Source organism: Mercurialis annua, linkage group LG4, assembly GCF_937616625.2.
Source record: "Mercurialis annua linkage group LG4, ddMerAnnu1.2, whole genome shotgun sequence".
NCBI classification, from domain to species: Eukaryota; Viridiplantae; Streptophyta; class Magnoliopsida; order Malpighiales; family Euphorbiaceae; genus Mercurialis; species Mercurialis annua.
Genome location: NC_065573.1, coordinates 28,231,164 through 28,247,513, shown reverse-complemented (window position 1 = coordinate 28,247,513; position 16,350 = coordinate 28,231,164). Strand labels below are relative to the sequence as shown.

Sequence of the window (16,350 nt, the reverse complement as noted above, 5' to 3'; positions counted from 1 at the left end):
TATTATTCCTTCCGACAATAAACTCCGGTTCAGATCTGAAAAAGAAAACAAAAAAATAAGAAAACGGCGGCGGCAAAACGAAGGCGGCAGTGGAGCGGCACTGAGACTTGATGAAGAGCGACGACTATCAGAAGAAGAAATCGTGTGGAGAAGAAGAAAAAAAACCGCTATTTTCAGAGAAAAAAGAAAAAGAAACCGCCAATTCAGAGCTAAGAGAAGGAAGTTCGTAAAAAAGAGAAGAATTTAAAATTTTAGGTCAACAAAGTAATAAAATCCGGTATGAAAAGTAAAGAAATTGTTTGGCCCGTATAAAAGATATTGGGCTGAAAAAACCCGTAAAACATATAAAAAGCCCTTAAAGTTATTGAATGCAATCGAAATTTTGTTTTCAAATTGAGTTTATACATAAATCATTAAAGATAATAAAATTACTGTTGAATTCTAATTTAATAGTTTGATTTAAATTTCTTCATAAATTGGTAATTTGATATAATGTTTATGACCGAAAGATATATAATTTGATTAATTAAATATTTGAGTGAAAAATAAAATAGGTCTATGTATTATGTTAAATAGATATTTATGTTCGGATGGTGTGTAAAATATAAAATTATTTGATACTAATAATCAAATCCATTTTAAACAAATATTCGTTTCAATTACTGAACCTCAATTCAGGGTAATCAAATACCAATCAGAAAAGATGATTTGATGCCTCTCTATCCATCCATAAAAAAAATTAACTGAAATCTAAATTCTTTCATTTCAAAGTTATACTGATTTAGTGACAGTTTAGTTTTGCCAAAATGCTAGAAAAACAATCCCTAAACTAATATATAGTATTACAATTTATTACTTATTCAGCAAGAAACTCTCTGCAGCAGCCGTACATTTTCTTTTATCATATACTCGTTTCACCATATTTACTATAGCTTCTGACCAACATAAACATAATTTGGTCTTCCATAAGTGCAATGTCTTGTTTTAGAATGCTTTAGGATTCTGAATTTGTCTTCTGCAAGATCTGTTCCGAGAAAAACACCTGAACCATATTGATTTTTCCGCTTCCATGATTAATGTGGCACCAAGCCGTCCACATGGCGCAGCAATCAAACACTCAATCAACAAACTTACTTTTTGCAAAATAATTACCAGAACTACTCTGCTACGACGGGTTCTATTCCTTTGTCTCCCATATCAGCTTTCTCAAAATGAGGCTTAGATGGAAACACAAAAACAGTAGATGCAGCAATAGTTGGCTGAAACCCAGCCGAATATCTTACAGATGTCACCGTCACTCGGGGCAGCTGTTGCAAGCCTGAAGCAAGAGGCACAATCTTGTACCCAAGAACATGTTCTGATTTCGGAAGAAGAAAAATTGTGTCGCTGTGAGATCCAGATATTACAAACGGTTGTGCATCCGCCAATGAGAACTTCAACTCTTGAAGCAACGGTGTCTTGTTTAGAATTTTAATCGAGTACGTAAAGGGATCTCCGAGAATAGCATAGGGAGGACACCCTACAGTCAAAACCAATGGGGATAACTCTACATTTACATCAGGAAGTTTATGACTCGTTGAAACCCAAGCTTCTGTAGCAGAACTAGAACCGTCTTCTGAATTTCTCCTCCATTTTATTGACACCGCCCCTAAGTTGATATTTGATTCCACCTTGGGAACTACAGTAAAAACCTTTTTGAACTCTTCTCCCGGTACAAGATAAGCAGGGCTTAAAAGATCTTCGCCGCTGCATTGCGAGGTACATGACTTTTCAATATGGTCATCCACTTCTATAGACATCGACTTCAACTGTAATGGCACCTCGCTGCAGTTTTTGGCACCAACAACAAGTATACTTGTTTCACCTAGAGGCAATGATGTTTGTTGATCAGAGTTGGGGCCTGGCTTGAGCTGTGAAAGCAAAAGTGGATCTTGTCGAAATGGTAGCATAAACTGATAATTAGTTAGAAGAGCACTTTTTCCTTCAATTTGCAAGCTCTTGTGAACATGAACTTTTTGTGAAGTCATTTCATTGCTATCTGGAAAATATCCCAATGATACATAGAGCATAATTGGTTTAGATCGATGCCATTTCAACTCTAGTTTGCAGGACCATGATTCACCGTTTTGCACAACTGGAACAGAAACCAAACCAAAGGTCTGCTGAATTTTCATAATTTTATCAGAGCCTGTTTGAGTTTCATCTTCTCCTTCTGGAACATTAATACCGAGAAGCTCAACATAATGGCTGTCTAAAGACAGTGGTTCTGCTTCCCTTGGACTAAACAATCCACCTCCTCTTACATCCACCAGATTGATTTTCAACTCACCAGAAAAAATAGCATGACCCTTGGAGGCCAAGTTAACAGGAACAGTGAAGAGTTCTCCGACTAGTGCAGGTCCTTTATCAGCTAAAATAAGATCAACTTGTGGATCTGGTTCTTCAACCTGGGCGACTTTCTGACCGGAAAATGCAAGAGCAGGTTCCTTGATTGGAAAAGTCTCCACACGGTCTTCAAACTTCCATAGGGATAAATCATCCATTGAAGCAGGGCTTTCAGCCATGCAGCAGATTGTAAAGTGGGGTCCCATTTTTGCAACAACATATATGCATTCTACCTTTCCACTCTGTTCTGGATACATACAACATTTGATTTTATTAAATTAGGAGCAAATGAATGATACTACAATGAATCTCATGCACACAATGGGACACCAAGAAGAACCAGAAAAACCTATATCATAAGAAAGCCCTGCTAGGAAACCATAAGTCAATCAGACAAATCACGAGCCTATCAGCCCGGTCAAATATCTAGATGTGTTTTAGGACATGCAGATCCCACACAGAAAAATAACAATATTTACAAAGTACATGATGCACATGCATGATATGTTTGAAGAGCACAAGATGCATGATATGTTTGATCAGCCCATAAAATTATATAGAAGGAAGCCTAGAGAATAGGACAATATCAGATCAATAACATCTAATCTAACAGGAAATTTTAAAAAATGCAAGAGATTAACTGACCAGATGTGATGGCATATGTCAATCGCAGCCACTTGTTTGGAACAAGTGCTAGAGTAGGAGCCGTTTCAACCCGCCGACCTTGTTGGCCATTGAACAATGTGGAAGGAGGTTTTTGCGAATTTAAGATAATAAAGTTACAGTCTGACTGATTAAACTGAACTTCTACTTGAGCTATGTCAATGGTAACAGGTAACTGTGATAAAAGTGATAGCGTAATCAAGGCTGGTACACCAGGTTTAATGATCTGTTCATGAAAAGCAACTGAAGCAAGAAGTACCATCCTAAGAGGGCTGACAAGATCAATCTCAAGATGCAGTGGATTATCTCTGTTTACTTGGAGATCATTATTATCTTCAGCAGATGCTATCCCTGCTTCTCCACTGACAAGCTGAAAAATCTCCTTCTGTATAACTTCCTTCTGAGCAAGACTTGGAGGACCAGCTGGACCAAAGTCTTTAGACCTTAAAGATTGGAAGCCCGCACCAGTTGATAATGGCAGCGCAGCCATTTCAAGGGAGTACTCCATAAATTCCTTGATTATTCCACATTTTCTTGAGCACTCACGCAAATAACCCAAGACCTCCCACAATAAAGTGACCCATCCTTCTTGTCTGTATAAAGCTGCGACACCATCAAGAAATTGTTTTGCATTGCTGAAGTCGCCCACTTCAAAATATTCCCTAGCCATCTGAAACCCACAAAAAGAAGCCATCCTCTGTGCTTTTAGATTGACGTATGATTCATAAGATCTTTTATGAAGGGCAATAATTTCAAAGGAATCTTCAAATCTTTTTCCTTCTAAAATAGCAAAACTAGTGTACTCCTCATCAGTAAGACTGCAAAGCCAGATGAAAATACATAGCATTACAGAACAAGTTAAATAAAGATTATGAAGAAATTTAACACATGAAGACTTACGATTGCATAGAAAATGTATCCCCTTGCTCAAGTAATCGAGCAAACTGACCCACATAAATTGATGGCACCACGGATTCAGAATTACTATCAATTTCATCATTGGTTTGCAACATTGCTAGGGCAAGCTCAAAAGATGTTTTTTTCTCTTTCAGGTACTGACCAGCTAACTGTTTCAAAAAAATGATGGTAACAAAAGAGAGTAAGAGGACAATCTGATATGTACAACAGTACAAGTTTCTAAATTTTTAAAAAGCATGAAATAAAATAAAAATATAAGTCAGAAGACATTTTTGAAAGTGCATAAAATAAGGCTCCAAGGCATCCAACCAGAGATAACTAAGACAACGTGACTAAAATCACAGCTAGAAGATTCATACTGACACCAGCAATATTTTCAGCACAGAGTGCATAGCTTCAGAAAAACTTTCCATTTTATAAAATTTCAATTGAATAAGTTGCAAACATTAAAATGATAAGGATGCATTAACCTCAAATAAGAGATTAAGAGATATTCCTAAAAAAAAAAAAAGAGATTAAGAGATTATAGCAGCCAAAAGTCAATACACACTGCACAACAAACAGTAAAGAACTGTGAATTTAAGCTTTAAAGGACAGATAAATCTCTTAAAAAACAGAACTTGGATCTTATCAATTATTCAACTATCTGTCCAGTTGTAGAGTTAATCAAGGCCACAGAGAAAATAGATGGGAAAAATAACAACCAGCTAAAGCTAGCTGTAAAAAAGAATCGGGCAAAACCAAATTCTTGGATCTTCGTTGGGATATGGGAAAATCAAAATGATAGCCATGACATTCATGTTTATCAAGTTCTGCTTTGATAATCAGCTCACAGCAGGCACAGCTTAAGCAAGAACAAAGTCGATTTTCAAACACTCACGTGTTCATTATTCTGAACTATTTAATTTGTTGTATATTTGACCAAGGCCCCACTAAAAATACATGAAAAGAAAGTGACAAGCTCAGATTTAAAATAGCTACTCCTAAAAAATTCATGGAAACTAAAGTCTTGGTTTTTAATTGGGACCAGAAAAACAAAATGATAGCCATGAAACTCGCTTATCAAGTTTTACATTGATGAAAGCTCACAGTAATGATTGTAATCGCAAAAAAGATACAATGATGGCAGGAAAAAAGCAAGTGAACATCAATGTTAAATTTTAAAATTTCGCCTTTTTCTCTTTTTGCGATTTCCTTGATGCAGAATACTAAGAAATGTATTGGAAACTCATTATTTAATACGTACCAATCTGAAGTACATAATATACCAAAAAGTGATACAGCTTGGCCAGTTAATCTTTCGAAGCTCATTACATGTTAGCATACTGTAGATTATAATATTAAAAATTTGTTGTGAACCAGATTTACACATTAAGAGGTCTGATTAGAGCACTTTTCCAGCTTTCCTACTAATCCTCTCTTATCCTGTCTTTTTGAAAGAGTAGATGAATAAGGAAGAAAAAGGCCACAAGAACTTTGCAAACATCATTTTCATAAAAGCTAAACCACAAAATTCAGTTAAAATTCCAAGGAGCTGATTGGGTCCTCACCTGATAGTAATAAGCAGGCTGAAATTCCCATTCAATTAAAGACCTATCAGGAGTGCCTGAAGCTGGACTATTAGGGCTAGGAATCTTCGAACTGGTCTCAAGCAATTCGGCAAATACCAAAAACTGTCTGCTCATCCATTCCCAATGAAGAAATTCACAGTTTCCTAAGAGCTTCCTATAAGAAGTAAAGTGTTGGCGGAACCATGTAATGGCTTCAATTATCTTTCCACCATGTAACAATAATGTTGATATTTTGAAATGAAGCTGCTCAGCAACAGATTTTATCTCAACTAATCGCTGAATCACAGGCAACCTGTTTGCCGTGCCAACCATCTGCAGTAGAAGTCAAACATAAGCAACCAAGAAATGTGTGTCCATGTAAGCATTGATCTACCATAGATTGATGATAAGAGGACAACAGAAAATAAGGAAAAATAACATGACCAATAAAGTGAGTATGAGAACATGCCTCCCGAAGTATGTGATATGCATCCTCGTAAAATTTCAGAGCTTCAGCCCAGTCTCTGCGGAACTCTGCATATACAGCAACCTAAAATTTATAGCAGAAACAGTGAGAACTCACATGGTGTGCACCACATTTAAAAGGAGTTGTTGAAGTTATAGATTATCCAAACAGCATAAACAAACTACCGAATCCATGTTTATTACTAAGGTCAAGGTTTCTTCATCATCACGTATACCATATTCTGATACATGTATGAGTATACTGCTGCTAATGTAACTACCATATTCTGATACACTTATGAGTATACTGCTGGTAAATGTAACTACCATATTCTGATACACCTATGAGTATACTGCTGCTAAATGTAAAGAATTTGTTTTTTTGTCGAGAGATTTGAATAACCCAAATCAGGAAATGAAATGCCTGTCAAACATTTCAACCGGTGACAAAAGAAAGAAAGATAATAGTTGAAAGAGGTTTACTTTGAAGCAATAACGAATATTTAACTCATGAGAGTTGAAATTCTTCTTTTCAACACGAGTTTTAATCCTGCGACCTTCATCTCTGTAATAAGTTGTTGCTAATTCAGCAAATATGCTGGCTAGCCTGCAAAATCCACGTTGGCCGTCAACAAAAAAGTGTTTACATCCTTAAGGGCAAACAACAAACAGAAATATAAACATACTTAGAGAGGGATTGTTTAACGTGCAAAGAATCAGTAGGACTGAAGACAATAAGGTATTTGGAGTCTAATTCAGCTCGCTTTCGCAGTGCAATCATTCGATCTTCACTTATATCATCAGCTGCTGCTGCATTTATATTTAAAATAAAATTTGATGATTCTTTTTGTTCAATTCTACAGAAATTAAAAAGAAAAATCACGTTGAGTTCAAAACTAACCAGTGGAGGCAGAGTGGACGATGATGATGACCAATTTGATGTTCTTTGGACGAATCAACGCTCTGAAATGAACAATTGCAATACATATGAATAAAACAGAATCATGTATATCACTAAACAAAGTAAAAAGGGAATTGAAAGTACTTGAGATTATCTAGGTCAGAGCAGAGCTGAAGCCACTGAGCGGGATCTCCGGAGACATGATCGGAGGTAAAGAGAGCGGCAACGACAGCAGGAACCTTAGTGCGGTGTTTAAGAAGCCAATCTCTCTTGATAATGCCGGCAGCTGCCGGCGTAGCAGTGGTTGAATCAGGAGCGGTAGTGTTTTTAATATTGTTGGAAGTTAAGAGGAGAGAGATCTTAGACAAGTCAGGCAAGGCGAGGGTGTTGATCGGAGGCTGCTCCGCCAGGAGATGCGTTGAGATTAGAGGATGGTGCTCGGGACATCCTACTAATGCTATTAGACTCACCGGCGGCGTTCTTAATTCCTCCGGATACTCTTCCATTTAAACGCCTTGATTATAGATTTCAAAACGCCGTTAAAATCAGCTCTCTTCTCTATATTAATTATCTTTCGATCTGTGTCATCCTCTGCCACTGCTGCTATTCTTCTCTTCACACAGCCGGGAGGGAAACAAAATAAAAATCAATTACGCTCAGCGACATGTCGTCAGAGTAGATTATCGGTGCTGAGCTGTTCTCTTTCCCCATATTCTTCCATTTATTAGAAATATTATTTTTCTTTCATTTAGCCATAATACTTTGTTCGATTTACATTTTTCATTTTGAAAACGTGTCCGAAAATTTGACATTTCAGATACAAAACTTCATTTTTAACATAAAAAACCGTATCCGTGCTACTTTGGTTATAAGTAATTACAGAGCTTCATACAATCTGATTCAGTTGTCATCATTATTATAAGAACGACAAGATTCAGATACTTTTTTCTTTTGCCATCAAAATGGACATCTTTAGTCCCCATTTTCTTATAAACAAACACTAAGAAGAATGACTTGAATTCTATTTACAGAAATATACATTGACCATATTTACATCTTTAGTCTGCTAGCAATGCAGCCTATGATTTGAACATAGATCCATACCCTGGATCAGGACAATCAAAGAATCAAATTTTGATTACAAGTTGTGGGATTTACACATTTACATATCTACACATTTGCATTTCATGGAAGGGAACCATCAATTAGACTTTGCGCCATGGCAGCAACCACACGTTCTGTAGACATTAGACAACGATCTCTGCTTTTTTCACTTTCTAACTTTTAGGCTTCAGACAGCCACAATTCTTTGAATTATCTCTGCTGATGAGTGGACAATGACTGCGGATGGCATGCCGTGGCCTAAGAACTCGGTTATATTTACGACTTCTTGTCATTTCAGTATTTTGTACAGCTGAACTGAACAGAGACATGGAATACATTATGAGGCCCAATTAACTAAATCATGAAGGAAAAAGAGTGAAAACAAAACATCGAATCTCCAATCCCTTACTCTTCCTCTCTTTGATTAAATTATGGCAATAAATCATAGCCACGCATTAAATTGAGGCCATGTTTGGTTCATGGAATAGGTGCGGAATCGAATAGCTATTCCGAATAGAATAATAATTCTTTGCTTTGGTTCATGGAATAGGTATTCCATGGAATTGCTATTCCATGATTTTGTGGAATAAGTACTCTTAAAAATTATTTCCATTCCTTATGGAATAGCTATTCCATTCCATGATGAACCAAACATGGCCTTGAGTCATGAAGCTCTACAATATACTACAGGAGGAAGAGTAGTCATACCTTAAGAACTAAAACACAACTAATTCCAAGGCTGGAGCTGAAGCCCGCAGTATTAATGTTGTTTGTCATGCTAGAATACGCGGATCATCTACAGCCAACACTGAGATGATATCAAGCATTAACAAACACAGACATGGCATTGGAGGGCAACACAATTTTAGCACTTGTAAGAGCAAGATGTATAATACCTGCCAACTGCTCAACTGGCTGTTTGATCAGAGCCACTAGTGAATTGAGGAGAGTTGGAAGCCAATGTCATCTGTGCCTGGCCAGCATCTGGAGTAGTTGTTCAGAAAAATATAAATCAGTCAATACAACCATAATCAACATGAATACATATACATGCACAATCAAGGTAACAACTGTAGCTCTAGATGCTGAAATTGTGCAACATTGTAGTTCATAGAAAGAAAATGTAAAGTAATGCTTAGTACAATTTGACGACTTCATAAACTATTGGAAAGTATAAACTATAATTATAATAATAAAAAAGAATAACTTGCCTGAAGGTTGTGGTGCTTGATTTGAGGGAATGGAAGCTGAGGCTGGTCTATTGGAAAGAGAACCAGATTGTACAATTTGATGGCCAGGATTACCATAATAAGGGACAGCGGAATACCCCTGAATTCCAGGATAAGGTCGAGCAAACTGTCCACGTGAGCTTACTCCAGGATTAACAGCCGCCGCCCCTGGCATGCCGTAAACCTGAATATATTGCTGACCTGCATAAGGATTATAAACACCCTGCCAAAGATAGAACAACAGAACATGAGCCCCAATTACAGCATTAAGAGATGAAGACATGAATCAAAAAATGAAAGTAGTAACCTGAGGATACGGATGTTCAGCCCCATAAGTTCCATACCTGCAATAAGAAAAACAACTGAATTGTGAAGCTTACCCTCAGCTCATAGTATCATGCAACAATTACATTATTTCAATTGAAAAAGTAATTTATAATGACAAACCCAACAATCCTACAACTAAAATTGCACAACTTGAAAACAATAAAGCAAGATAATGACCCGTAAGGAGGATAGTAATAGGCAGCAGGTTGATGGTAAGCATAGGAGGGGAATTGATAATTATAGGCAGGACTTCTACTGTATGTACCCCTGGGGCTAGGGCTTCCAAACGTAGAAGGAACCGGCGATCTCTGATGAGAAGGACCTACAAAAAAAAAAAATTAATCGCAAACCAAACCAAAACAAAACAAAAATGTAATACAACTCAGCCGCAATTCAACTTCAATTTACCATAAGGAGGGAAAGGAAGAGGACGACCGAGTGAAGCTAGGTTACAATTAGCACGGCGACCATCTATAATCGGATTAGGATCACCGCATGCTCTCCTCGCCGAATCAACATCCCGGAAAGTTACGAAACCGTAGCCTTTCGAACGGCCTGTGTTCTTGTCGGAGATAACCACGGCTTCTAATATGTCACCGTATTGCTCAAAATGACGTCGTAATGTATGGCTTTGAGTCTCCCATGCTAATCCACCCACGAACACCTTTGTGTACGTTGTATCTCCGAACATAGAATTCATCACTACTGGAAATCGAATCGGAGTTAATTCAAGTTAAAAATAGTTTTTTCTCCATGATATTGACCTAATTGCGTGATCGATCTGAGCTCTGCAAAATCTGACCTAAAAATCAGACCACATCCGAATCAAATATTTGTGGAATCGGAAGGGGGAGGAGAGAGAAAGGGTGGCGTTTGGCCGGGATATGTTGGCCGAAGTAACGTGTCTATTGGATTTAAAAAAAATAAAGTTTAAGACTTTGTTTGAGCTAATCCAAATATCGTAACAATCATTTACAGTTTTAGGAAAATTCTGATTTGGGAAACTTCAAATATACCCTTAAAGTTTAGGCCAAATAACAGATCAGCCCATAACATTTGATATTTCTATAACATCGTCATTTTCAATCAACACTATCTATAACTTCTATTTGTCATTTTAAGATTCAGTTTTAACTTGTGTTCTCTAATATGATTAGATCAAAACTATATATATTTACACGGTCAAAATGATTAAACGAAATTTGATAATGTATATTAGAGGCGAATTGCCGAAATAAAGTATCACTAAGTCAAACAATAAATGACATAACATACACATGATACTAATAACTCGAAAGTCCAGAAATGTGAATAGCTCGGAGCACTATAACCTCGAGAAGGGAATAACTCGGGACGCCTAAGTCCATCAATAACTCGGAACATGCACACGACATCCACTGTCCGCGCACTCGAGATATCAAGTACTTGATATAAGAAAGTTGGTTGAATGTCTCTTATTCAGCCAACATACGTACGTAACAATTTTGAGGGGACCACAAGAGATCCTCTGGCACGCAAGAAAGTTCCCCACGTAGCATGCACCTAACATGTCACTCAAGGTGTAATCGAATTGACCGCCTAAAGCAAACAGAAAAGTGGAAAACAGAGAGAGAGAAAAGGATAAGGTTTACACAAGTCGACTATATAAACCACCTTATGTGCAAATCTTAAGATATACTCTTTTACACACTTAAACAATTTCTTCGTTCTCTTCTCTCTTTATTCTCACATTAAAACTGACGTAAGCGTCAGAACGGACAGTCGGTGAGCTTTAGCGGCGTTTTTCTGACCTCTGTTTTCTCATTGTCTATAGATCCTTATAAAGCATCTCGAACGTGATTTATCACTTGATGCTTTCATTGGAGGCTGAAACTTTCTTACCATACAAATTTTGTGTGTTTTATTAGTTATTTGTTAAGTAAAGAATATAATCACAAGATGGAAAGAAAAGGCTTCGGTGATAGAACAAATCATCCCTCCTGTTACATTAGGAGAGGGTGGAGTTAGAACTACGGTGGGAATATATTAATAGTGAAGAAACATTAAACTGCCTTCCGATTATGTTTTCTCGTTGCTGGCAAATGCCTAGACGGAAGCAATTTGTCTTCGGGGAGCACACCCTTTGTTCCTCTATATGGGATATCTGGGATTCCAAGGGTTAACCCATTGGTCCCAGTTCTAGTAAGAGATGTAAATCTCACGCAACTTCAAACACCCATCACCCAGATTCCATAGAATTTCCTTTATAACACCTTGGTACCAACAAAATTTAGTTTTCCAACGGAAACTACCACCACCACAGTGGGTACGAGAGTCCAGGATCATGTCGTTGTCCATTCATCTATCAACCGAGTTCAAGAATACATGGATCAACTCCAGTTAGATGAAGGCAGCTCAACAGATGCACTAAACGCTGGTAGCTCAGTTTTATCCTTCCGCTTTGTGACACCTCAACAGGTAACCACAACAGGGATAACCCTGGGAGCCCATGCAAGGGAAACAACCATGTAATGGAGCACACAGCTAACGGTCGAGAAGTCCCAGATGTAGCGGATAGAACTCATATTAATCAGTTGTTGAACTGAATCCCGCAGTAGATAGACCCGGACCCATTGAATAAGATGATCCTATTGTTCATCCGGTGATTGTTGGTCAGATTCCAGTAGCCGATCTTGTGAGGGGAACACGCACTGAGGTAATTTTGGGGTTTTACTTTTAGGATTTTTAATTTTGGGTTTTATAACTTTTAGAATTTTTAAGGATTTTTCAGTGTATTAAATTGGTAAATTAGTATTCAATCCTTATGATTTTATTTTGATGTTATTTTTTAATATTTATAAATAAGAATTTATTTTAATATATATTTTGTTCATGTTATTTTAAGTCGCCAATATGGGTTTAAATTGAATGGCTAAGGCATCTTTAAGCGCATCGAGAGGTTGTGGGTTCGAACTACGCCTCGGTAACTAACAACTAACAATTGAGACTTGAAGAATCGATTGGCATCTTTGACAAAAAAAAATGTTAATTCAAGTCATTAATTTTTACCCTAGAAACACTATTAATTTAATTTACCAATATTTCTAAAAATTCTTGAATTAAATAATTTAATATACATGTAAATTTAAGCAAATTTATTCTGATAGTTTTAAAAGTTAAGTTTCCTGTTATTAAAATAAATTATTGGGTATCTGATTATCAACGTTTTAGATGGATAAAATAATAATTTAAACTTTTGTGCATGTAATTCTATCAAAATTTTATACATAAAATTGTCTACATAATAATCAAATATTTAAATGATTAAATAAAAAACATAGCATGTATAAAATAAAAGAATATAAGAATACTTCAAATGAACAAGTGAAAATAAAAAATATGTCAATAAAATAATTTATCTATATCTATACTATATGTAAAAACATGTATAAGGAGGGAGGGAGGAATATACACATTTACATTAATATCTTTTTTATTTTTTAAAATATAATTATTAATTATAAAGCTATTGAGATAATTATTAGAGTTAATTAGAGTTAGAGTATTAAATAAAATAAGCTACTTATAATATGATGACAAGATAATTGTTTAAAATACTAACTAAAATATACTACTTTACTATTTAATAATCATTATTCAATCATTCAGAATTTTAATTAAAATAAATTATTTCTAATAAATTACTAATTTAGTTATTATTTAATAATTTTGTTTATATTCTCTATAAATAAAATAAATTACTCCTAATTTACTAATATTTTAATAATTATTTGATATTTTATATTTGAATACAATCTATAATTATAAAAATAATTTGTAATTAAGTAAATATAATATTATGACGAGTCATATTACAAGGCACGCGTCAAACACGTACAACGGCACTAGTTATTTTAAATGTTCTAAAGCAAAAATATTTTGTTAATTTGGTGTGAGCATGTAAACGTGCGATAAACGATCTCAGTGGATGATATAGCTGGAGCCTATACACGTGTTTGAGCCAAAGCTAATTTTATTTTACATTGACCAAAAAATAATTTAAATCAAGACATGTCCATTAATTAAAGGTAGCGATATTTTCAGGTCAGATTTTTATATTTTTAGAGCAATTTTTTTAAATTTTTGATATTTCTATCCATTAAAAATTAGTCAACTATTTCCTTTCTTTGTTTGTTTTCTTATTTTTATTAATTCGCGTTGTTTAATAAAAAAACACCTAAATTTGACTAATCTATCGCATTAATCTCTTTCTTTTTACTCAAACAAAATCTTGGAATAAACCTGAAAAATTAATCTCCAGACGGCACATCTATTCATCGTATTAATGAGCTATCCTAATATATTTTGTACTCTTTATTCATAACTCTTTAGTAGTAATAATATGAAATGAACATGCACTACAACAGCCAATATATATCTCACCTGCACTTGTTTAAAAATAATAATAAAAAAAAATTATGCACTCAATACTCAATAGAAAAAGAATATATTTTCTCAAAAAAACATGAAAACGGATATGTTAAATGCATTGTGATATTGTATGTGTTTGGGCTGTAAAATAAGAACTTAAAAACGTTAAGTTTTTTTTAATAATTAAAAAAAAAACATTAAGTTACCTAATCAATTTGATGAATGAATTTATATCAAAAAATTTAACTTGCAGTTTATCAAAGAAAAAAAATTAAATACTTCATGTTTAAGTGTTGTTAATTACTTAAAAAGGATAATTTATGAATAAAAGAAATAAACTAAAGAATTATCTAAAAAAAAAAAAGAAGGAAATTGTTGACAAATCACATAAAAGGATAGTAATGTCAAAAATTAAAAAATTACTCTGGCCTTATAAAATTTTAATTTGAAAATATCGTCACTCTTAATTAAAATCATCAATAATCTATAGTTGAGTTTAAATATTAAATATTTGGTCCACATCTCATAAAATTCATTTAATTTGGTTGGTTCAAGAAGTTGAGGAAATCATGTATTAATGCCAAAAGTAGACAAGGAGAAAATAGAAAAATAATCTCAATATTTAGGGATTATAACGATTTAAACACTACAGTCAATCCTCTGATAATTAATACACACGGTGGATCAAAAGTTTATTAATTATTAGAATTATTAATTTATTGAATTTGTATAAAAAAAATTATAAAAGATATTTTAAAGCATCTACATTAATAGACCTAATATTAATATTATATTATTAAAAAACTAACTAAATACACTTTACAATCACTCAATTTAAAAGAAATAATTTTATATTTAATTTAAAAAATATCAATTGATATCAAACCAAAAAATAATTATTAAAAAGTTGTATTCATAAAGTAAAATAATTTTTAATATTTTTTATAATAGAGATACTTTACTTACTTTAATTTGTTTATCTAATAACTTTTTTTAAAATTTCTCAAAAGAATAAGAAAGTCATAATTTGATGGTATTTAACTTTCATTTTATGAATTAAGGTTAGTATTGCCTCAAATAAATCATCAATTGTTATATATTTTTTTAAAAAAATCTTTCTAATAATTAATATTCATGTAGAATATATTTTAAATTTTATATTAAATAATAGAATTATTAATTATCCGACGTGTAACGAAGTTGGTTCTCTCAATTTTCTATTAATTATTAGAATTATTAATTTATAGAATATTAACTATTAGAGGGTCGACTGTATCATTTTTTTGTAATTAAATGAACTCTAACATTTGCAAACATTTCAAAAATGACACAGGTTTAAAAATAGTGTCAGTAAAAAATTATGTTAGCTCTCTGAATTTATATTAAAATAATTTAACTTTAATTATGTTAGCCTTTTATTATAAATTAAGGGTGTCAGTGTAGTTTTTTCTCCAGAATATTCATGCATCATTTTTGAAGCGTTTTTTAAATGTTAGGTTTCATTTTATTAATATCCCTAAATATTGGGATTATTTTTATATTTTCTCCAGATGTAAAAACTTTCGAATTTGGAACAAATTCAATTACGTTTTGTGTCTTTCAATTAAATTTCTATATTATTTAATCGCTTGGATTCTACACAATTAGTTGGAAACAAATATTTACAAAAATATTAATGCAAACAAAATATTTTCAAACTATTGAATTTTTTTATAATAATTATAAATTTAAAAATCACTAAAAACCGGCTAAAAGAGTATCACCTGTGTTAACTGATGGAAACCAAATTCCAAAATAATATAATAAACTGAGTCATATAGGATCCGCTCGTCAGAACGAATCCTAGGTCTCGCTAAGCAAGTTGTAGACGAGTAACGAAGGACTCGACCTTCAAAGGCAATCCGAGAGGATTCGCCCAAATCTCCAGAATGGCCGAGTCCCATAAGATTCAGTAAGGGCCTATTTATTTTAGCTGTTTTTTGTATCTGTTAGTTGTTACTGATAGATGTTAGCTGTTGGTTGGTAGCTCCGAGAGGATTTGCCCAAATCTCCAGAATGGCCGAGTCCCATAAGATTCAGTAAGGGCCTATTTATTTTAGCTGTTTCTTGTATCTGTTAGTTGTTACTGATAGATGTTAGCTGTTGGTTGGTAGCTCCGAGAGGATTCGCCCAAATCTCCAGAATGGCCGAGTCCCATAAGATTCAGTAAGGGCCTGTTTATTTTAGCTGTTTCTTGTATCTGTTAGTTGTTACTGATAGATGTTAGTTGTTGGTTGGTAGCTGATAGCTGATAGACCACACGTCTTTTGTGAGATTTGATTAGTTGTCATTTTTGCTGACGTGACATGACACGTGGTAGCTTCATAGAGTGTCTAAGTCAGCAAAATTTCACCGAAAA

The 16,350-nt window shown here is 34.2% G+C and overlaps 2 protein-coding genes across 4 annotated transcripts; both read right to left on the bottom strand.

Moving 5' to 3' along the window:
- Positions 1-739: 739 nt before the first annotated feature.
- On the bottom strand, positions 740-7,602 carry LOC126677146 (uncharacterized). Of its 2 annotated transcripts, none has more exons than XM_050371628.2 (9): positions 7,027-7,602; positions 6,883-6,944; positions 6,668-6,791; positions 6,465-6,588; positions 5,986-6,066; positions 5,517-5,849; positions 3,949-4,115; positions 3,031-3,866; positions 740-2,632 (listed from the first exon to the last, which is right to left on the bottom strand). In XM_050371628.2, the coding sequence occupies exons 1-9, from the start codon at positions 7,386-7,388 to the stop codon at positions 1,158-1,160; spliced, it is 3,564 nt and encodes a 1,187-aa protein (XP_050227585.1). In that variant the 5' UTR covers positions 7,389-7,602; the 3' UTR covers positions 740-1,157. The 2 variants fall into 2 exon arrangements, with proteins under 2 accessions (XP_050227585.1, XP_050227586.1); XM_050371629.2 differs by having other exon boundaries at positions 6,668-6,788.
- A 281-nt stretch (positions 7,603-7,883) lies between these two features.
- LOC126677151 (uncharacterized) lies at positions 7,884-10,482 on the bottom strand. 2 transcript variants are annotated; one of them, XM_050371636.2, is made up of 7 exons: positions 9,951-10,482; positions 9,720-9,864; positions 9,523-9,559; positions 9,198-9,438; positions 8,883-8,970; positions 8,695-8,782; positions 7,884-8,301 (listed from the first exon to the last, which is right to left on the bottom strand). In XM_050371636.2, exons 1-5 carry the CDS (start codon positions 10,240-10,242, stop codon positions 8,894-8,896), a joined length of 792 nt encoding a protein of 263 aa, XP_050227593.1. In that variant the 5' UTR covers positions 10,243-10,482; the 3' UTR covers positions 7,884-8,301; positions 8,695-8,782; positions 8,883-8,893. The 2 variants fall into 2 exon arrangements, with proteins under 2 accessions (XP_050227593.1, XP_050227592.1); XM_050371635.2 differs by having other exon boundaries at positions 8,695-8,794; positions 9,951-10,481.
- Between the last annotated feature and the right edge of the window lie 5,868 nt (positions 10,483-16,350).